General features: G+C 53.3%; 1 protein-coding gene across 3 annotated transcripts; it reads right to left on the bottom strand.

The window, feature by feature from the left end:
• Positions 1 to 5: 5 nt before the first annotated feature.
• Positions 6 to 21,287, bottom strand: MYBPC2 (myosin binding protein C2). Of its 3 annotated transcripts, XM_033129575.1 has the most exons (29): positions 21,132 to 21,287; positions 20,858 to 20,927; positions 19,701 to 19,790; positions 19,109 to 19,198; positions 18,822 to 18,970; positions 18,276 to 18,393; positions 17,498 to 17,546; positions 17,282 to 17,341; positions 16,338 to 16,531; positions 15,934 to 16,066; positions 14,422 to 14,546; positions 14,226 to 14,331; positions 12,874 to 13,046; positions 11,130 to 11,295; positions 10,000 to 10,106; positions 9,648 to 9,677; positions 9,277 to 9,416; positions 8,108 to 8,267; positions 7,915 to 8,019; positions 7,332 to 7,520; positions 6,741 to 6,875; positions 5,120 to 5,287; positions 4,856 to 4,944; positions 4,559 to 4,754; positions 4,167 to 4,306; positions 3,240 to 3,399; positions 2,947 to 3,083; positions 1,470 to 1,656; positions 6 to 149 (listed from the first exon to the last, which is right to left on the bottom strand). In XM_033129575.1, exons 2-29 carry the CDS (start codon positions 20,874 to 20,876, stop codon positions 139 to 141), a joined length of 3,426 nt encoding a protein of 1,141 aa, XP_032985466.1. In that variant the 5' UTR covers positions 20,877 to 20,927; positions 21,132 to 21,287; the 3' UTR covers positions 6 to 138. The 3 variants fall into 3 exon arrangements, with proteins under 3 accessions (XP_032985466.1, XP_032985465.1, XP_032985467.1); XM_033129574.1 differs by lacking the exon at positions 21,132 to 21,287 and having other exon boundaries at positions 20,858 to 21,031; XM_033129576.1 differs by lacking the exon at positions 21,132 to 21,287 and having other exon boundaries at positions 19,701 to 19,787; positions 20,858 to 21,031.
• Positions 21,288 to 21,469: the final 182 nt, after the last annotated feature.

The raw sequence follows: 21,469 nt of genomic DNA, 5'->3' as shown, positions 1-21,469 counted from the left end.
ACAAATTCAAGAACAGACAAGTGCAACTCCAGACAAGACTGTTTATCTTCTCAATGATAATTCAGAAAAGGGAAATACTGTTTGGGAGGTCCAGCTTAGAACTCAGCAGCCAATTATCCGGACTGGTGAAAGAGAGCTTCATTGCGGCACTGTGGAGGAGACGAGAAAAGGCTGGGTAAGGGGGGCCGCAGGGACCTGGCTTCCCGAAAGCCTGTGCCCTTGCCAGGCCCTTTTGCCGGCTGGGTTCACTTGACCAGCAGGGGGAGTAAGTCTCCCCTTTACCACTCGGCTCCACCCCCCACATGGGTGGCCAACACATCATTGTGCAGTAATTACTGTAGTTTTGAACCCCAAACTTGAACATTCTGATCAGGGATTTCTGAGCAGCTGTGGGCGACAAGCCGTCTCTGGAATCCTGAAACGGGGATATTCAATTGCTGATTCAATTGTTGATAAAGGGGACAGCACTACATAAGAAATTGGGTCAGCCTGCAAGAATGCCAGACGTGAAGGCTGGGAGAGTGGGCCCTCTGAGCCTTTGCGGCCACTTCTATCTGCTAGGTTGTCATCAGGGCCAGGGGAAGTCACAGTCAGGGAGGGACTATGAAAGCCGCCTCTGAGGGACTTGGTTAGTGGCAAATATTTGATGGATGGGAGCCCAGGGTTGGGAAGGTGAGGAAGAGTGTTCCAGATAAAGGGAACAGCATATGCAAAGTCCCAGGGGCAGGAGGAAGCATAGCCAGTTTGTCCAACTGCCAACAGCTTGGTGTGACTGGAACAGTATGGAAGAAAACGAGCACGTAAGGCTGGAGAGGGGTGGGGGTGTCAGGTGCAGGATGCTGACACGAGGCTGAGGGGCTCCGGGGCTGCTGGGGTGTCCAGGCAGGGCAGGTGAACCCTGCATAGAGAGAGCCCTGTAGAGCCCTATGTGGTGGACTGGAGAGAGAGACGCAGGTGGGGAGGGGCTGGGTAAGAATTCAGGAGAACACGAACAAGGCTGGGGCTGCGAGGAGAGGACAGGGCAGAGGCAGGAGGAACAGAGCTTGAGGACAGGCTGTGCGGGGGAAGAGGTTTTACTGGGTTCCCATGGCTCCCGGTCCTGGGCCACCACCCATGTTTGCTTTGACGCTGTGTCCACATATCTGCCCACTGGAAGCCTTAGCGATCATTTGCTAAGTCCTCCTCATTCACTTATTTGTCCTTCAGCCCTTGGAAAACCTTGGACAGCTGCCCAGGCCGAGTCAGGTGCTCCCTCCACCTCCACTCCGATGCCCTGTATTGCCTTCACTCCAGCCCGTCACCCTGCGTCATTCCTCTTGGGTCTGATTCCAGTTTCCCACTCCTCCTCCTGAGGGCCCCCTCTGACAGCTCTGACCTCAGCTCTGCTCAGAGCAGGGCCTCCGCTTAGCTTTGTAAAGGGCATGAGTGTAGGTCAGCCAGGCAGAGGGGCCGGGACGCCACCTCCTCACCTCGGACATCCAGCTTGCACTCGGCCAGTGCCTCCCCCAGCTCGTTGACAGCCAGGCAGGAGTACGTCCCCGAGTCAAAGGGGGATGGTCGGCGGATGTTCAGTGTCAGGATCCCCTGGTAGTTGGTCATGAGGAATTTGGGATCTTCACGGATTTCCATCTTGTTCTTCATCCAGACCACCTTCGGCTGTTGAGAGGAGTGGGAGAGGAGGTCAGCTTAGAAAGTGTCCCCTGGGTCATGTCCAACAGGCCTTGGCAGGGAGAGTTGGAGTCTAATATTGGCTGTGCCACTTCCTAATTTTGGCTGGATGACCCTGGACTAGTCACTTCTCTGACCCTCAGTCTCTTCTTCTGTAAGAGGAACAGCTCACTCCTCATTGCAGCCCTCAGGGCCCTACATTACTTCTCTGATCTCACCTCCCACTCCCCTTCTTCCCTCCCTCTGCTCTAACCACACTGGCCGCCTCGCTGTTCCTGAAACACACGGGACAAGCTCCCACCTCAGGACCTTGGCACTGGCTGTTCCCTCTTCTAATACTGCTCTCCCCTCCTCTTTTCTCCTGTCTCAGGTCTCAGCTCACATGTCACTCCCTGGCCCCTGGGCTAGAGCCCGAAGGCCTTTTTCACACGCTCATGACTGCCTGCACTTCTCTGGCGCACTTGCCACCCTTTATAATTTTGTGTGACTTTGAATTAGTGTCAGTCTTCCTGTCTGATCCATCAGCACGTACGTACAAAGCCCCCAAACGTGTATTGAAAGAATAAATGGAGTGAATGATAAATGAATGATGTAAATAAACACATGCAGTGAATGCGTGAACTGAGTAAATGAGTGGATTGGGAGATGAATACATGAGTGGAGTGAATGCATAAGTGGAGGATTTAGAGAATGAAGCAGATAGATAGAAACGGAGGAGGTGAACTAATGAATCCATAGTGTGCCTACAGGGGCCGAAGCTAAAATCTTAGAATGTTAGACCAGAAGGAGGCAAACTGTGTGTAAAAGGCCAGGTAGTCAATATTTTAGGCTCTGTGGGTCCTGTGGTCTCTGTGGCCATGCACAATATGCAAGCAAGTATGCAGGGCCGTGTTCCAATAAAACGTTATTTAGAGAAACCAGTGGCAGGGAGCTTTGGCCCACCGGGTACGGTTTGCCAACCCCTGGTCCACGTGAGCCACAAGTGTCCATGTTCCCAAAAAGCAGTCATGAAACCTGGTGGCACAGGAAGACACAACGGGCCCTGGAGGTTTAGACACTCCGCCCGGCCCCCCCCCCCCCCCCGTTTCTGTTTTGGAGGGAAATTGAGTGCGATGAACTGAGACTTGGGCTCTAGTCAGAAGAGAGAGACAGGAAGTGGGTTAAAAGAGGAGCGAGAAGTCGGGGAGGAAGAGCCAGTCTGGCGGGGAGGAGTGGGGCTTCATCTTGGCGAACGTTTCCCTCCAGGGGCACGCACACACGCGCACGCGCACGCGGCACCTTCGGGTAGCCTCTGACGGCACAGTAGAGAGCAGCAGCATAACCAGCCACGACCACCCGGTCCAGCAGCGGCGTCAGGAACTTGGGAGGCGTCCGGAAGTCATGCTCCTTATACTCAAGTGGTTTCCAGCTGATACCTGGGGGAGGTGCACTTGTAAGGCAGCTGATCCTGACTGGCCCCAACCATCACCAGGTGCCAGTAACCTTGAGTATGTGTGTGGGGGTGCGGAGAAGTCACGGTCAGACCCCAGCCAGTAAGGGGGACTGGACCCCACGGAGGTGGGTGGTGATACCTGTCTTCAGGATCTGGGCTGTATTCTTGGAGAGGCCAGCGGAGTCGCTGAGCCCACAAATGTTCTCGCTGAAAACGCGGAAATAGTATTCATTGCCCATGATGAGGTCGGACACGGTGCAGCAGGTGGGGCGGCTGTGCTCATAGACGGTGAACCACTCCTAGCGTGGAGACATGGAGGGGCCGGGACAGTTGGGGACACAGACACAAGAAGGGTCAGGAGATGAGGAAAGCACACCCAAGTGTGCGCAGAGCTAAGAAAAGCCACGGTTCACAGCAGCACCATTCACGTGCCTGGAAGATGGGACACCCCAAGTAAGTGCCCAGCAGCAAGTGAAGGGAGACCCAAAATGTGGTAGATCCAAGCCATGGAATATTAGCCCGCCATGAAAAGGGATGAAGCACTGACACCTGCTACATTGTAACACTGATACCTAGAAAACATGAGGCTGAGTGAAAGAAGCCAGGCCCGAAAAGCTACCTATTGTCATTCCTTTCATAGGAGACGTCCAGAATAGGCAAATTCATAGAGAGAAAGATCGGTGGTTGCCAGGCCTGGGAGAGAGGGAATGGCGGGGTGACTGCTTAGCGGGTACGGGGTTTCCTTTTAGGTGATGAAAATGTCTTGGGACTAGATAGAGGTTGTGGTTGCACAACAGGGGGAATGTATTAAATGCCACTTTAAAATGGTTAATGCTTAATTTGGTTACATGAATTTTACTTCCATAAAAAGAGAAAAAGAAAACCCATCATGCACCAGATCTCAGCCAAGTCTTCCCTCCCAGCCCCAGCCTGTCTCCCAGTCTCTCGGTGCCTTGGTTTCCCCAGTTGGGAAATGAGTACAGCAGCGTCTGCTCTGACAACCGGCCAGCTTTTCTCCTCCCATCCCCGGCTCACCCCACTCTGTCCCAGGCCCCTCTGGACTCACCATGGTTTTCTTGTCGGCTTTCTGGATGACATAGCCCGTGACCTCACTGTTCCCGTCATCTTTGGGGGGCTGCCACTCCACCAGGGCATTACTGCCCCACACCTCCTTCACCATCACGTTCATTGGTGGCCCTGCCTTTTCTGGAAGGGGGGGTGGTTGTTACACGCCAGCCCAGGCGTCCTCTCCTATGCCAACCTCCTCACCTCCCCTCCCTATTCTGATCTCTTAGGCCTTCCCCCCCACTCCCATTTCCTCACCGTTTTACTCCATTCTCACCTCATACACATCCCACTCCATCTCTTCCCTCCCTCCTCCTGAGCCATCCTCCTCTCACCTCCCTCCCTCCATCCCCACTTGGCCCATGGTAGTCCCGCCCTGCCCCCACGGCGCACCCACGACCAGGATATGGATGATGGCTGTGTCCTTCAAGTTCTCGATCTGCACGTTCAGCTCGTACTCCCCGGAGTCCGAGCGCGCTGCCTGCCGTATGAAGAACACGGTGTCCGTGTCGCTGGTGCGCACGTTCACGCGGGAGGGGTCCACAGGCGCCCCGGCCTTCTTCCACACCACCTGGGGCCGTGGCTTTCCCTGCGGGGGGCGGGGGGGGGACAGGCGGCAGCAGGGCGCAGAGGTCAGCTGGGGTCTCGCCCGCATGAGCTGACCCCTGACCCCGACACCAACCCACGCACCTGGAAGGGGATGAGGAGGTTGACCTGCTCCCCCACTTTGCGGATGTAAGTCTGGCGGAGATGGCGGGGGAGTCGGATCTTGGGTTGCTCTGAGGACACAAACACAGGGAGGGCTCAGCGCTGGGCCGGGGACGCTGGCGGGAGGGCTGGGGAGACCGTGGGGACGAGGTTGCAGGGGGCGCCCTAATGACGGCACCGGAAGGGCCGGCTGAATGACACCAACTTGGTCTTTAGGAGGGCAGGGTCAGGTCAGGGGTTGCTCACCCACAATCTCCTGAATGGTGACCGGCTGGGCCAGGGTGGCCGGCTCACTGCGCCCTGCTATGTTGACGCCAACGACCCTGAAGATGATTCTCGCTCCTGTGGGAAGATCCTTGACGGTGAAGCCACAGCGCTCGATGGGCTCCGTGTTAGCCGGGATCCAGTCTTCAGCTATGGGAGAGGAGCGATGCTGACGACCTTCCCTCAAGACCTTCCTGCAAGCCCCTCAGCCTGTTATCCCATCCCACTCCTTGAACTAGCACCAGATGGTAATTTATTAAGCACTTACTATGACCAGGTTCGAAGAGTGGCGCACACATTAGATCATCATTCCCACTTCCACCCTATGTTGTTCCCATTTTAGAGATGAGAAAACTGAGGTTCAGAGAGGGAAAGGAATTGGGAGTAGTGCTTAGAGACAGCTCCTCAATTTCCTGCCCCTGTGACAAGTGCCTTCCCATCTTGAATTTATTGCCATGGGTTGGTGAACCAGTGTAAGTCAGACCAACAATCAACAGAGTGAAGTCTAACAAGAGTAGGTTCTGAAGCATCGGGGTGAAGATGACACAGATTGGGGAGGGGTTGCCAAGGGTAGGAATGGGGTAAAGAGCAATGTGAAGAGAAAAAGGGAAGAAGCTGACAGGAGTCCTACCATCCGTCATGTACTGGCATTACCGAATGCAGTCATCACTGCACCCTGTCAAGATGGGAACTGTCCACCATCTTTAAATGAAGAAACTGAGGCTCAGAGACTTGTCCAAGGTCACACAGTTAGAAAGTGTAGGGGCAGGACTGGAACCCACATCTGTCTGACTTTAAGGCCTGGGATATGGTGTCAAGATGGTCTTGTCTGTATTCCCAGGGGGATGACCACGTTGGAGATTTCCCCACAGCCACGGCACTGGGCCTGGCGTGGAGTCAGTGCTCAATACACGTTGTCCAGTGGAGGATGGAGAGCTGGATGTGTGGAAATATGCATGAGTGGTTGGATGAATACGTGGATGGATGGATGGATGGATGGATGGATGGATGGAGAGACAATAGATAGATGGTTAGATGGTCAAACAGATAAATGGATGGGTGGAGAGAAGGAAGGAAGGGGGGTGGAGAAAGATGATGGTGAAGAGAGATTTATTGATTAAAAAAATGTTATTGAAGAGATGGACAGTTGAATGATCCAAAATATTTTTAGGGAGATGATTGGGTGGACAGTGCGAGGAAGGGAGGGAGGGAGGGGGGAGGGAGGGAGAAATAAAAGAGGCGGGAAGGAAGGGGAAAAGAAAGGAAAGATGGATGGATGGATGGATGGATGGATGGATGGATGGATAAGAAGAAAGAATGTAGGTAGTAAATACTTGGATGGAAGGATAGATGGACAGATGAAAAAGTATTGCTGTGTGGAGGATGGGTGTAGGGAAGGGAGGAAGAGAGGAAAAGCTGGTCACTGGGGGCCTGGTTTGACCCATCCCCTCCCAGGAATTCACGTTCAGTAGAGACACCACGAGGGCAGCACACTGCACCAGAGATGAGTCCCTGCACTGCCCTATTTTCAGTCCCTGGACTGGATACCCACTAGGGTCCATGTGAGCCACTGCCCCCCACCAAGCCAGACGGGGTCACTCACAGTCCTCCAGGCAGTACTCCACCAGGTACCCATCGATGCCGCCTGCCCCAATCCTATTTGGGGGCCTCCACTTGAGGGTGGTGGTGCTGTCTGTCACATCCTCCACTGTCAGGTGTTGGGGTTCACTTGTGGGAGCTGTAAGGATCCAGAGAAAGGGGAGGTGGGAGTAAATGAGGGGTCAGGGGTCAGCAGGGAGGATCAGGGGTCAGAGCTGGAGTTACTGGTCAGAAAATCAATCAATATGGTAGGCCAAAGGTCAATGAGCAAGGACATGTCACAAGGGGCATTAAAACAAGATATCAAGGGATAGTGAGGTCTCCAAGGGCAGGGATAGGTGTTAGCCTGCTAGCTCAGAGGACAATGGGATATCCAGGCCGCAGCACAGAGTCTAGCAGCATAGAGCTCGGCAGCTGATATACTAGGTCAGGAGGGTGGGTGAGCCTTGGGGTCAATGTGTTAGTTTGTTGGAGGACAGAGGACAGAAGTCAGCAGATTCCATAGGGTCAAAGGCCAGGGTGTAGGGTCAGAGATCAATGACAGGCAGGGCATGGGCCAGAGGTGGGGGTTCAGTGAGGTGCAGAGGGGCATCACCAATAGGCATGAAGGGCTTGGAGTTGACGCTGGGCTGGGACACCCCGATGGCATTGACAGCAAAGACCCGCATCTCGTACAGGACGCCCTCAATCATCCTGGTGACCTCATAGGTTGTCTCCGTAAAGACCTCAAAGTTCAGCTTCATCCAGCGATGAGAACCCTTCTTCTTCCGCTCTAGGAGGTACCCTGGATTGCCGCAAGCAGAGAGGCGTGGGTGGTCACGGAGAGGCCATGGAGAGGGTCACAGGTCAGTTGGTGCAGTGAGTCAAAGGCTACATGGCCCAGAGAGACCTGGAGCCATGAATCTTGGGGTTGATTTTAAGATCACAGAGCAGTCACAGGTCATGAGTCAAGGTCAGGGGTCACAGGAAATCCCAGGCTATTGGCCAAAGTGAGGATTCCCAGGTCGTTAGGGAGTAAAACTTGATGCAAAGACCCAAGGGATTACACGATGTCAAAGGAGGAAACCAGGTCTCAGAGTGGGGAAGTCACTGAGGATGCTAAGGACTCTTAGAGGTCCAAGAGAAATCAGGGGTAAAGAGGTCAGAGGTCATGGGAACTCTGGCACACAGGGACTCACCGGTGACTGCTTGCCCCCCATCATACTTGGGTGGCTCCCAGACAACGGTGGCGCAATCCTCTCCAACCGAAGTAACGCGCACAGCCTCTGGGGGATCTGGGACATCTAGAGTGGGAGGCAGGAGAGTCAGGGGGACCCTGACGGCCTCAGGAAACCACCCCCAAGCTCAGCCCCTTCGGCTCTCTCTGCTCACCCACAACCCGCAAGAAGATGGAGGCCACGTCTTCGCCGGCAGGGTTAGCGACCTTGATGGTATAGCGGCCCTCATCTGCCCGCTGGGCACTCTCAATCACGAAGCTGCTGCAGTCCACTCGCTTCTCGATGCGGATCCTGCCCTCGGTGGCTGAGAACACCTGGACACAGCCGCCAGGTGGCCTTGCCCAGACCTGCCTCTGCCCCTCCCCTGCTAGGAATTTTCCAATGACTCCCCATCACCACACCATGCACAAGGACCAGCAGAAGAGGACCTGTTGGACCTGCACCAGCCTCATCACTCCTCCCTACTGCCCTCCTCGCCCTCCAAACACCACCCTTAATTAAAAACACCGGACTGGCTCACCCTCAGGATTTTGCATGCAATGTCCTGACCCACTTCTCTGTCTCCTCTACTATTACCCATCCTTTAGAACCCACCCAGAAGTCGCCTCTTCCAGGAAGCACTCTTGGATGCCCTCAGCTGAAAGTGATGGTCTCATCTCCTGGATTCCAGTACCTCCCTTTATATCTCATCCCCGATCACCATGGGCTGTGACTGTTTGGGCACGTGTCTGCCTCTCTCCCAAAGTGAGGGCTCCGGGAAGGCAGGGGCTGCGTCTGATTCATGGCTGTATCCTCAATGCCTGTGCACAGAGCCTGGCATAGAGGAAAGCTCAGGGGGTGTTTGCTGAGCGAAGGAATGAATGAAGACTGAGTCTATCCCTTTTACAGAAGAGGAAACTGGAGCCCAGAGGAGAGAAGAAAAATTGAACTGTCCCAGGGCCTGGAACATACAAGGTGAAAATATTTGTTGGATGGATGGATGGACAACTGTGTTGGTTGATGGATAAATTGACAAATTGATTAATTACTGGATGAGTGGATGGATGGATGGATGAATTAATCAATTAATTGATGAATGGAAAGATGGATGGATGGATGGATGGATGGATGGATGGATGGATGGATGGATGGAAGGAACACCCACTATGTGCTAGGACAGTACCGCATGATGGACAAATATAATTGCCAATCTTCAAAACAACTCTCCGAAGAAGGAACCATAATCCTCATTTTACAATGAACTGAAGCTCAGAGAGGGAAAGCCACTTGCCTAAAGTCACCCAGCAGAGCTGAGAGAGACAGATAGGGGAAGCTCCACCATACCTCATCCCCCTTCAACCACGTGGCGACAGGAGGGGGCTCCCCTGTGATGGCCACGTCCAGCCTCAGCTTGTTTCCAGCCACAACCATAATTGCATTTTCTGTGGTCTTCCCTGAGCAGTCCAGGTGGATCTTTGGTGGCTCTGGTGGCAGAAAAGAGATTCTGGGGAACTTGGAAGTGGGCAGCTAGGCCCTCCTGATCCCCTCCCGACAATCTCTGGAGAAGCTGGGTTCCAACAGCCAGCCATAGAGACTCAGGAGTTCAGGCCCCCAGCCCCTCTTCCCTCAGACCTGGGAGCCCCAGCCCCCAGCCCCCTCCTCCCTCAGACCCAGGAGTCCAGGCCATGGTTACCACAGCAGCCCCTGGCCCTTACCTTGCTTGGGGACGTAATCCACCTTGATTTCTGGGGGAAACAGAAGACTGAAAGGTGAGGTGTGAATCCAGTGGGCCCTTCATCCCACCATCACACCCCAGAGGCAGAGGCGAGTGTCTGGCATCACCCTGAGACCTTGGGTGCTAGGGTGGGTTCAGGACCATGAGTGTCCCTTCTCTCATGTATCTCGCACATGGTCACTCTGCAGTACATACAATGCTCTCCCTCATCTTCTCATCTGACTGCCCCTGTGATCAGCAGATGCCCGCTATTTCCCCAAGTGTGCAGGCAGGGAAACTTAATCCTGAGGGGAGCATACAGACCCTGGGGGAAAACGAAGGGGCCTCCTCACCCAGGAAGTTGAGCTTGGCTGAGAGGGACAGGGCATAGCCATCGGGCACGAACGTGTAATCTCCCTCATCCTCGGGGCGGACGTCATCAATCACCAGTTTGTGGGACCTAAGGGATTGGAGGCATAGAGAAGGAGTCAGGCCAGGTCACCCTGGGGGTCACCATGGAGAAACACCCTCCTCAGTGCATCTACATGTCCACATTCTAGGCTCTGGAATGCTGGATTCAAATCTCAGCTTTGCCCCTTACTAGCTGTGTGACCTGGGGCAAGATACTTAACCTCTCTGTGCCTCAGTTGCTTCATCTATAAAATAGAGGCAAAGATAACAACCTACGCCAGGGTTGTAAAGCATGTAGTGAGTGCCCTTGAAGCTTTAGGATTCAGTCTTGCCATTATTGACACCATCAGCAGGCAGGGTTCCTCACACTTGGAAGTGGGCAGCTGGGCCCTCCTGATCCCCTCCTGACAATCTCTGGAGAAAGACTACATTCACCAAAACCTTTTGTCAGGAAACCCACCAGGACTCAATGTTCTATGGACGTCATGGTGGCTCTCTGCATTCCTCAGATAACCAGGTATTTATCTCGGGTGTCCATGTGCTACCTGTTGAATTCCAGCCCCTATTTCCTTAGCTAGACGCCCCTGTAGTAGACTGCAAATATGGCCATAGATTTCGCTCGCCCTGTATCCATGCCCTGGCAATGAGACCTTGCAGCCTGTGACTCCTTTGCCCGATAGAATATGACTGAAGTAACATGGGGACTGTACCCAGCCCAGGCCACAGAGGCCTTGTTCCCTTGCGCTTTCTTGGGATCCCTGCTTCTGCCACGTGACAATGCCAGGACTAGCCCTACTAGGAGAAGAGGCATCACAAGGACCAGAGCAGAAGCAGCCTAGTTCTCCCAGTGGAAGTCTTGATAAATCACAAGATCAGCAGAGCTGACACACAGCTGACCACAGAGGCACGAGAAAGGCCATCCTAAATCAGCCAGCCTCCCACCAACCCACAGATTCATGATTAAATAAATCCTTGTTCTTTTAAACCACTAAGTCTGGGGTTAGTTGTTCTGCAGCTAGAGCTAGCTGATACACATCCCATCCCCCCGCCACCTCCCCAGTCTACTCCGCACCTCCCCACATGGGATATGGTGATCCTCTTGCTGGGCCGAACTTCGATCCCATTCTTATACCATTTGCCCGTCACCTTCTCATCAGACACCTCACACTTGAATACGGCCTGATCCGAGGCCTTCACCGTCAGATCGGCGATGTCTTGCAGGACCTCCAGCTGTTTCTCTGGACAAGGAGAGAAGGAGATGGGGCTGTCACAGCTTCAGTCGCCTCATAAATATTTGTGAGCACCCACTATGTGCCAAAGACTTCCAGGCACTGGGGATACAGCCATGAACCAGAAACAACTGCTGGCCTTGTGGACCTTCCATTCTAGCTGGGAGACAGACAGTGACCAGGGAAACACTTATATGTATAAGAAGAGGGCATCAGGGAAGACAGGGAGGAGTCCACGGGAGGATGCAGGAGTCCCCAGGTAACAGGAACAGCATGTGCAAAGGCCCTGTGAAGCAAAGCAGGCTTGTTGGTATGTAAACAGCAAACAGGCCAGTGCAGACGAGCGAGGTGACCATGGTAGATGAAATGGGTGGGGCAGACAGGCCCGGATCATGCGCCTTGGAGGTCATGGAAAGGACTTTGCGTTGACTTTGCGTGAGGCAGGGGGGCGGTGGGAAAACAGCTGGGATCTGACTTACATTTACATTTTTTCCCCAAAAAAACAATGCATTTACATGGTTTCAAAATAAAATGATAAGAGGATTTACATACAGAGGGGGAAATCTCACACCCGACCACTTCTAATCATGCAGATCTAGGTGCCTTCTCCAAAGGCGTCATCCAGACCGTCTATAGCTATGAAAACAAATGTGCGTATACATTCTTTTTCCCCTTTCCTTCCTTCCTCCCTTCCTTCCTTCCTTCCTTCCTTCCTCTCTTTTCCCCCTTATACAAACAGTAGTACATTTGTTTTTTCACCCAAAAGCAGGGCCTTGAATAAAGTCAGTTTTTTCAATGTTATTTTGTTATAACATTGATCAGATGCCACAGGAACTTAGCTCTTGTTTATATTGATTAGCCTATGGTAAAATTGGTTTCGTTATATGTCATTTCGCTGCAGTTTTAAGAACCCAGCGGCAACATTCAGTGAGGACTTACTGTATCTTGGAAATCCTTCCACAACAATAAATTTAAAAAGTGTCTTTTCTTATGGCTACATATGAATATACCATAATTTGTTTGGCCCATAATGAATTGAGTTTTTCTTTTTTCTTTTTTACTTTTTATATTTAAAGAATTATAGATTCACAGGAGTTTACAAAAACAGCGCATAGAGACCTGTATACACTTCCCCCAGCTTCCCCCAATGGTGACATCTTAGATAACTATAATCCAATATTCAATCCAGGAAATGGATGTGGGTACAATGCTGTCACCTAGACTACAGAATGTGTTCAGTTTTCACAATCTGACTTAACATTTTATAGGGATCACTCTGGCTGGTATGTGTGTGGGCGGGGGGGCAGGTGTAGAAACAGAGCAACCAGTAAGGAGACTACTGCAATAGTCCGTGCATGAGGGGATGGAGACCTGGGCCAGAGGAGGGCCGTGGAGGTGGGGAGAAGTGCTTAGATTCAGGATCTCCTTTGAGCGCGGAGCCACCAGAACTTGCTGGTGAATTGTATGTAGGGTATGAGGCAAAGACGGGCGTCAGGGACAACTCTGACATTTAGGGCCTGGGCAACTTTTGAGTTGAGAAGAGAAGCATGCTCAGTGCGGCCCCAGCCCCACCTGAAGGCCCCATACCTTCCACAATGAGCTCGGCCTCGCACTGGCCGCCGTTGGTCATGACCTGGTAGCAACCCCTATCCTCCAGGGTCACTTCCGAGAAGATGAGAATGTGACGCTTTCCATCCTTCTTGAAGCGGAACCGCCCCTTGTAGGAATCCTCCCGCGTCATCTCCACGCCATCTTTCATCCTGGGTGGAGGGGACACAAAGGGGGAAGTGAGGGGTCCACACAGCCCTGGGTCTGGATATCAGAGAGCGAGTCAGGGGCCAGAGAGACAGTCCTGAGCAGGGGTCAGGAGTCCGAAGGGAGGGAGGAGAGATTAAGGTTGGCAGAGTCATCTTGAATGGGTGGGTCACAGGTGGGGGTCAAGGGGAGAAAAAAGAGGAGGTCATGGGTCACAGGAAGATAGATGCCTCAAGGTCCTGGCTGTAGGTCATGGAGCACAAAAAGAGGTCATGTAGAGAGGTCAGAGCATGGAGAAAGTCCTGGGATCACAGAAAGATGTCAAATATCGTGGCCTCTGTAAGTGGTGGTTCCTCTATCAGGAACACTCCTCCCTTCCCACTGCACTTCTACCTCCTCATCATTCAAATTCCATCTCAATCGTCACCTCCTCCAGGAAGCCTTCCCTGACTTCCTGAGTCCCTTTTTTCTATTAAAAAGTGGTTCCAGCATCAGTCACTGCTCCTCTGAAACACTTGTCAGAAAATAGAACTTTCATATATATTCATATGACGACATGACTAATAACCTGTCTCCGCCTCTTATACATACACACCACAGCAATTTACCAGATTATAAGCTCCATGAGGGCAGGTACCATATTGATATAGTTTCTCTCCATTATGTTTCCAATATGTAGAAGAGTGCCATCACACAATAGGTGCTCAATAAGTATTTGTTGGATGGGTGAGTAGATGCGATGGAAGAATGAATGGATGGACGGGCGGGTTAGTGGATGGGTGGGTGGATGGACAGATGGATGGGTACGTAGATGGATGGATGGATCAATGGGATGGACGGGTAGATGAATGGACGGATGAGTGGGTGTGGGGACCGATGGGTGGAAGTACGAGTGGAGAGACCAAAGGATGGATGATTGGTTGAACAGATGGATAAATAATTTAATGAATCTGAAATAGCAGGGATAGGAAAAGGACCCTGAACAGGATGGAATGAGTATAAGTCAGGAGTTCTTCTAGAATTTCTAGAGGTCCTGGGTGAAGGTCAGGATTCATAGAGAAAAGCTGACTACTAGTAACTGCTGGGTAAAGATCCAAAGTCTCCAAGAGAGACCGTAAAAATCAGCGTTGATGCAAAGAAGCTGTGGGCACTTGTATGGCGATCAGGACTCAAGAGTCACTTACCACATGACCTGGGCACCCTCCTCCGACACTTCCACTGCCATTTCCACCCGGTCGCCCACAAACACCTGCTGGTCCTCAAGGGGTGTCACAATCAGGATTGGAGGTTCTGTGGGGCATAGCAGAGACTGGAAGTCAGTAGTTTCAGGATCTCTCCAGAACCCTCATCCCCAAGCTCAGGTCCAAATCCCAGCTTCACCTTTGACAAAGACCTCGGTGACACACTTCTCATCAGCGACAGCAACTTCATAAGCAGCATCATCTGCCATGGTGCACTTGTTGATGGTGAGAATTCGCTTCTTACCAACATTCTCAAATACATACCTGGTGCAAAAATCTCACCTCAACCCAGGGCCTAGCCCTGGGGTAAGTCTACCCTCTCCCTCCAAGTCACTCCCTCTCAGAGACAAATTATGCAGGAGGGGATAGATGATCCAATTTCCACTATTTAAATAACCAGGGATAAAATGCTAACTGTCCATACCCATCTTCTTCCACTTAGCAGTGGCACACAGCAACCCGCCTAGAGAACTACATTTCCCAGCCTCCTTTGCAGCTGGGATGGCTGCGCTACTGAGCGTGGGCCAAAAGAATATGAGTGGATATGATGCGAGTAACTGCAACTTTGAATTGCTTGCTCTGGCCTTTTCTCCTTGCTCCTTGTCTGCCAGACACTGTTGTGCCCATGAGCCAGCTTCAGTCATGCAGATGACAACGCCACAGGAAATGGTGTAGCCAAAAATAAGAAAACTGGGTCCCAGAAATGTCTCTAAGAGGAGAGCTGGCCCACCTGCCTCCATCAACTAGACACACAACTTCTCTTTAACTTAAAGTAATGTATTCTAGGAACTCTGTCACCGCAACGTAACCTGTACCTTAACTAATAGAACTTTTTATCTTATCCAAAATGCTCATGATGACAAATTTAGAAAACACAGCCAAGGGAAAATATAATTTAAAAAGAATACATCCGTAACTGTCCCACCAAGAGATCACTGCTGCAAACATTTTGGCCTCTGCCTTTCCCATCTTTTTATCTGTACATATGTAAATAACATTTTGTGAAGCAGAAATGGGAACTACGCTTCTGCATGTAATAATTGTGAACAACTTCCCAAGTTAGTACATACATTTCAGAATATCTTTTTTAGTGACTGCACAGCTCCTGAGTATGAAAGTGTGCATTTCGGTTGCTTTCCATGTTTTGCTACAACAGCAAATGCTGTGGTGAACATCCTCGCGGCTAAATAAGCATAACCACAGTAATTCCCTTACGATAAATACCTAGAATTGCACAGTCTAAAGGCTTTCTAACACACTGCCCTTTTGGAGAGTTAGCAATTTACATTCCCACCAGCAGCGTTTGTGGACCTATTTTCCTATGCCTTCTCCAGCACTGCGTTTTACCATTTTGTAAAGTCTTTCTGCCCATTTGGAGAGCAGAAAGACTGTTGTTTTGATGTGTGTTCTTCTTATTGTTGTTGTTATTGGCAAGGTTGAATGTGTACTTCACAGCATAGTGGCCATTTGGGCTTCCTCTCAACTGAATTCTTGGTCTTTCTTGCCTTTGTCTATTTTTCTACTGAGGTATTTGCAATTTTCATATGGGTGATGCGGTGCCCTTTCTTGGTTAAAAGTGGCCAGCGTTATTTCTGGGCGCTCTCTCTGGGCCCTGGATCTCACCCACCCAGACACTGCCCCACACACTTACTTGCTACTGGGTTTGATCTCCTGGCCATTCTTGAACCACTTGAGGGGAAGGTCTGGGTTACTGATCTCCACCATCAACTTGATCTTATTGCCCCTGTCCACTTGGTAGGCTGGATCCAGCTTCTTGATGAAGGCTGCAGATGGAGGAATACAGGGGTGGGTGGAACTGGGAGGTTCTCACTGCTCTGGTAATCCCCCGGGCTGCCAAGTCTCTCTCCTCAGACCATGGGCTCTCCAAGGTCAAGATCAAGAAGCCTCCTACAAACTTGGAGGTCCCTGAGAACAGGATTCTATTACTCCTCAAATTGAGACCTCCGAAACCTAGGTCCAGGGTCCAAATATCAAATACCCATGAAGCTGGGCTTCCTACAGGCAGGACCCATCTCCCGTCAGGCCAGCACTGACCTTCACTCTTCTTGACCTCGACCTTGGCTTTCTTGAGCCGCTTCAGCATGCCCCGGAGGTCGGTGATGCCATACTGGAAGGCGATCTTCTCGTATTCACTCTTCTTTGCCCCTTTCAGGAGCTCCCAGATCTCAGGTGGGATGCCTAGGTCATCATCGTCTTTCTTCTTTTTCTTCTCCTGCTCAACCACCTCCCTGAGGGTGGGGAGAGCAGGCTGGGCCACCATGGGGTCGCCTTCTGCCTTCTCTGCTCACTTGCTGTGCATCTTGCCTGAGTCACTTTCTCTCTCTAGGCCTGTTATCCTGTATTCTCTTCTTCCTGGACCATTGCCCCAGCCTCCACCCTGGCCTCCTGACCTCCATCCAATCTCTTCCCCTCCAGTCTGTTCCCCACATTGCCCCAGAGGGATATTTCGGACCCCCACATCAGGTGCCATCCCTTCCTCATTCGGAACTGGGTGGCTGAGTGTAATGGCAGAGGGGTAGATGGACATGTGGAAAGACAGTCGGTAGATGGATGGGCAAATGGGCCGACAGTTGGATGGACGGATTAGTTGATTAATAAACAGGTAGCTGGTTGGATGGATGAATGAGATTGGACGGTGGGTAGACAAATGGATAGCTGGAGGTTTGGTTGGGTGAACAAGTGGGTGAGTAGGTGAACTGGAGGCTGAGTGGGCAGGAAAGTAGACGTGAGGATGAAGGGTCGAAGGGTGGGTAGGTAGGTGAATTGACGGGCAGATGGTCGGGTGGGTGTGGGGGGAGGGGTGAATGCACAGGTGGCTGAGAGGGCGGGGAGTGGGTAGAGGGAGGAGGTGGTGGAGGGGTGAGCAGGGAGTCCATCGAGGGTAGTGGGAAGCAACAAGGGCGGTGGGACCTCACCCACCATCCTTCTCCTCCTTGAGCCCCCATCTCCCCTCTCTATGTCAAGGGGGGTGGGCTCACCTCTTCTTCAACAGGCCGCTGAAATCCAGCTCACCCGTGTCTTCTGACTTCTCTTCGCCCCTGTGGCCGTTGAGAGGGGGTGTGAACTCCACTGAGGCTCTGTCCCCCTAGACTCACCTTGGGTCCCCAACTCCTTGCACTGCCCGATCTTCCCTTCTCCCACACTCCCCCTCCACAGGGAGACATCCCCTCTCCCCAGGGTCCATGGTTACTCACGAACGCTTGAAGGCTTCTAGAGTCTGCCCAGCGGAGTCTTGACAGGGCGCTGGGGGGAGGCAATGGGGTGAGAGGGAAGGTGAGCTGGAGGCAAGGCCTGATCGAAGACCAAGGGCACCCCTCCAGGCCTGTGCATCCTATCCCGGGCCCCTTTTCTTTCACCTCTTGCACCAGCACACCCCCTCTCTGGCACCCACACACCCTCTACTTGCAGACTCATTTCCCTGGCTGCGATATAGTACCACCCCCTCTCAGCAGCCTACGCCCCGTCACACCTGGGCCAACACTCCCTCTTCCTCAGGCCTGGGGGCAAACTCATTCCCTATGCTCTCCATATGTAAGCCCCCACACATCCTGCGCTGCAGACCCCCAGAGCTTGTACACCCTCAGGACTCCATACATGTGTCCCCATATCTGTGTAATCTCCCATTAATCCTGTGCGCCCTCCCCCTGAGCCCAGACACCCTTACTCTGTAAACCTGGACACCTTCACTTCCCAAGCCCTTACTGATACTTTCTCAAGCCTGTATGCTGTGACTGGGGAATCCACAAAACTTGCCTTCTGAGCCTTCACAAGAGCTCTTGAAAATGCTGGACACTCTCATCCCCAAATCTACACCCCCTCACGCTCTAAGCCTGTAGACTCTCTCCCCACTTTTGAATACCCGGGCCCCTGAATCTGTACTCCCTTCTCTAAAACCTTGTGCCCGCCTCACCCCACATCTATTCCCCCACCCCAAACCCACAACCCTTGGCTCCTACGCCCCCACCAGCGCACCCTCCACATCGATGTTGAAGCCACAGCTGTCACAGATGTCCTTGGCTTTGACCTCAAGGCGGTAATCGCCACGGTCCACCAGTAACACCTTCGCAATGTGCAGCTCCACGTTGTACACCTGGGGGCCGAGGCCAGGCGTGTGGGTGAGGGGTGTGTGTGCACCCCCCAGCGCCACACCACATCCCCCAGAGCCCACTCACAACTCTCCCTCCACGTCCCAACTCCCTCCCCACAGGAGAGGCCAGCTGTCCCATGCCTACGCAATCGTGACCTTGGGAGCCCATGTCCTTGATCCCCTGAAACTTTTCTGGAGATGCACAGGCCGTGCCCAAGAGCAACATGCAAAACCCGATCGCTCTCCTCTCCTGTCCAGCACAACCTCTACCAAGCAGCCCCGAATAACTGCCACCCTTGGAGGTCCAATTCTCCATCTGTGGGGCTCCAGGCCCGTGATTATCCCTCCGATGTTCACAGGCCTTCTGAGAAGTGAGGCCTACGCAACCTCCAGTCCCGGCCCCCACGCCCTCGTCCCATGGGGAGCCTCACATTGCTGGCAGAGTCATGGGTTTCTTTGAAGGAGAATCGGGTCCCGCTCTTGATATCCAGCTCCATCCACTTCCCTTTGAACCATTTGATGGTTGGTTTGCTGGGGAGTTCCTTCCCATTCACCTTGGCCACAATCACCACGTCCTTTCCTGGGTGGGGGTGGGGGAGGTAGAGGATGGAAGGGAGACTCTATAGAGAGGACTTTGAAGCTAGGAGGCTCCAGCGCCTTCTCTCTCAGACCCAGGAGTCTGGGTTCGCATCCCCTCCTCCCCCCAGGTCCCCCTCACCGTTCTCCACTGACACAGACTCTGGCTTCTTCAGGAAAATGCCAGTGGGCTCCTCAGCAGTGGGGGACTGTTCCTCAGGTGGGGTTTCGGCTGGGAGACAGGATTAGGGGGCCTTAGGTGGGCTGGAAAGGGGCAACAGGCCACTTTGGGGACAGGGCTTAGAGCCATTGAGGGACCCTCTGCTCAGAAGCCAAAGGCCATGGGGCAAAGTGGCTTTTCTTGATCTGGGAAAGACCATGCGTCATCCAGGGGGCTGCATGACCTTGGCCAGGCCACGCCATCTTTTTGGGCCTCAGTTTACCCATCTGTAAACTGGAGGGTGGTAGACTGGGGGGGACTTGGATGGGGCTTTGTGGTAGGAGAGGTTTAAAGATGGACTAGGACGTTCTGAGCTGGCAGCTGCTGGGTGGGGCTTGAAGGCCACACTGGGGCACTGGGCTATGTCCTGGGGGCGCTGGGGAGCATGAGGGCTGTGAGCAGGGGAGGGATGGGTCAGCTCTGGGGCCATGGGGAGGGAGGGAAAGTGCTGAGGGGCGAGAGGACCCTGGGGATGAGGTCCAGGTTCTGCTGAGCCTATTGGACATCATCTCACCTTTGGGGGGCTCTGCGGGAGCCTCCTCAGGGGGGGCTTCCTTGGGAGCTGGTTTGGCATCATCTTTGCCTTCAGGGGCCTTTGTGGCTGCTGTGAGGGAGATGTTCACAATTGCGCGCCAGAAGCCAGGAGTCCAGGCCCCAGCCCCCTCCTACCTCAGGCAGGTGTCCAGACCGTGCAGATAAATTAAATTTATCTCTGATCCCGAGAGTCTGTGGGATCAGGTTTCCCTTTGCCTCAGGCAGGCTGTGTCTCATCCACCCAGGCCACCAGGCCCTGACCTTTTGGGACCTGGGGGTAAAATTAGCTCTTCCCCTGGGCTGGAAACGGAACACCTTGTGCTGACCACAGCATCTGCCCTGTCCTGCCCGCTGGCTCCTGGCCCACCGTGGGCCACCCCCGCTGCATTGAGGGGCTTGACCCCCACTGTACAGCTTAGTTGGCCTGGTGCCAGTGGTCTGGACACCCGGGGAGGACGGGGCCCTCCCCGTGTACTTCTCTCTTCTGTTTACTTCCCATAGAGAAGAAGCCCCATCCCCATATAAAGAAATGCTTCCCCAGGCCCATGCAAAGAAGGGCCCCAATCTGCACATAAAGAAAAGCGCTTAGCCCCTCTATGGAGAAGATCCCCTAATTCCAACATGGGGAAGCCCCAATTCCCATAGAAAGGAGGTCCCCTCATCCTCATACAGAGTTCTCTTCACCACGCAGACAGGAGCCCCATACCCCTACAGAGAAAGGCTCCAATCCTCACTCAGAGAAGTGGCCCGATCCCCATTCAGAGGAACCCAAATCACCAAGCAAAGACTCCCCAATCTACACACACAGGACTCCCAACCCCATCCAGAAAAGGCTCAAATTCACAGAGATTCTCCATCTGCACCCAGAGATGGGCCCCCAATGCCTTACAGAAAAAGGAACCCCCTTTCTGCACAGGGAAGGGGACCCCCTTCTACAGAGATAGGTGTCCCAACTCTCCTCAGAGAAAGGAACCCCCTCACCACACGGGGAAGGGGACCCCCAAGCCATGCAAGGGTGGGAACTCTGCATCAAACAGAGGAGGCACCCCATTCTCCCAACCCCAAAGACAGGAGCCCCTCGTCCCTATTCAGAAACAAGGACCCATCTCCACGTAGGGAGGGAGGCCTGAAAGCCACCTGGTTTTGCCTCAGGCATGTCGGCGGATCTCCTCCTGCTCCTCTGACCGCAGCTGTGTCCGGCTGGGCCCTAGGGAGGACAGGTGGGCCCCCAGAGGGAGTCCTTTAAGGAGTGCCGTGACTCCCAGGAGGCTTCAGGGGGCATCCGGGGGGCCTTCCCACCCTCCCCTGCCGCCTCACAGTCCGCCCCGCTTGTTCTAAAGGGCGAGAAATAACAGCCGGAGAGATGGCGGAATGCCAGGTCCCCAGGGAGGAGGGGGCTGGGTTCGGACACCTGGGTCTAAAGAAGGAGGTGCTGGGCGCCTGGACTCCTGGGTCTACGGGCAGAAGCGACCTGGGGTCCAGATTCTTGGGCCCAGGGAAAAGGACAGGGATGACGGCCTGGACTCCTGGGTCCTAGGAGGAGGGAGAGGAAGGAGCTGGGGTCTAAAGTGGGTGAGTGGCTCCGGGGTGGGGAGAAGACAGGGTCTAGAAAGCCATTCTTAGTATCTGCAAGTCAGGACTTTTGGAGAAACCAGAGCCAGGAGGGAGGGTCCGATTTCCCAGCGAATGCAGGACGGCTGCAGGGGGGAGGTCTCTGTGACCGCAGGGAGGGCACTGAGGCTTGGGGAC

This window comes from Rhinolophus ferrumequinum, chromosome 15 (assembly GCF_004115265.2).
Source record: "Rhinolophus ferrumequinum isolate MPI-CBG mRhiFer1 chromosome 15, mRhiFer1_v1.p, whole genome shotgun sequence".
Classification (NCBI taxonomy): Eukaryota; Metazoa; Chordata; class Mammalia; order Chiroptera; family Rhinolophidae; genus Rhinolophus; species Rhinolophus ferrumequinum.
This window is presented reverse-complemented; position numbering and strand designations above follow the sequence as displayed.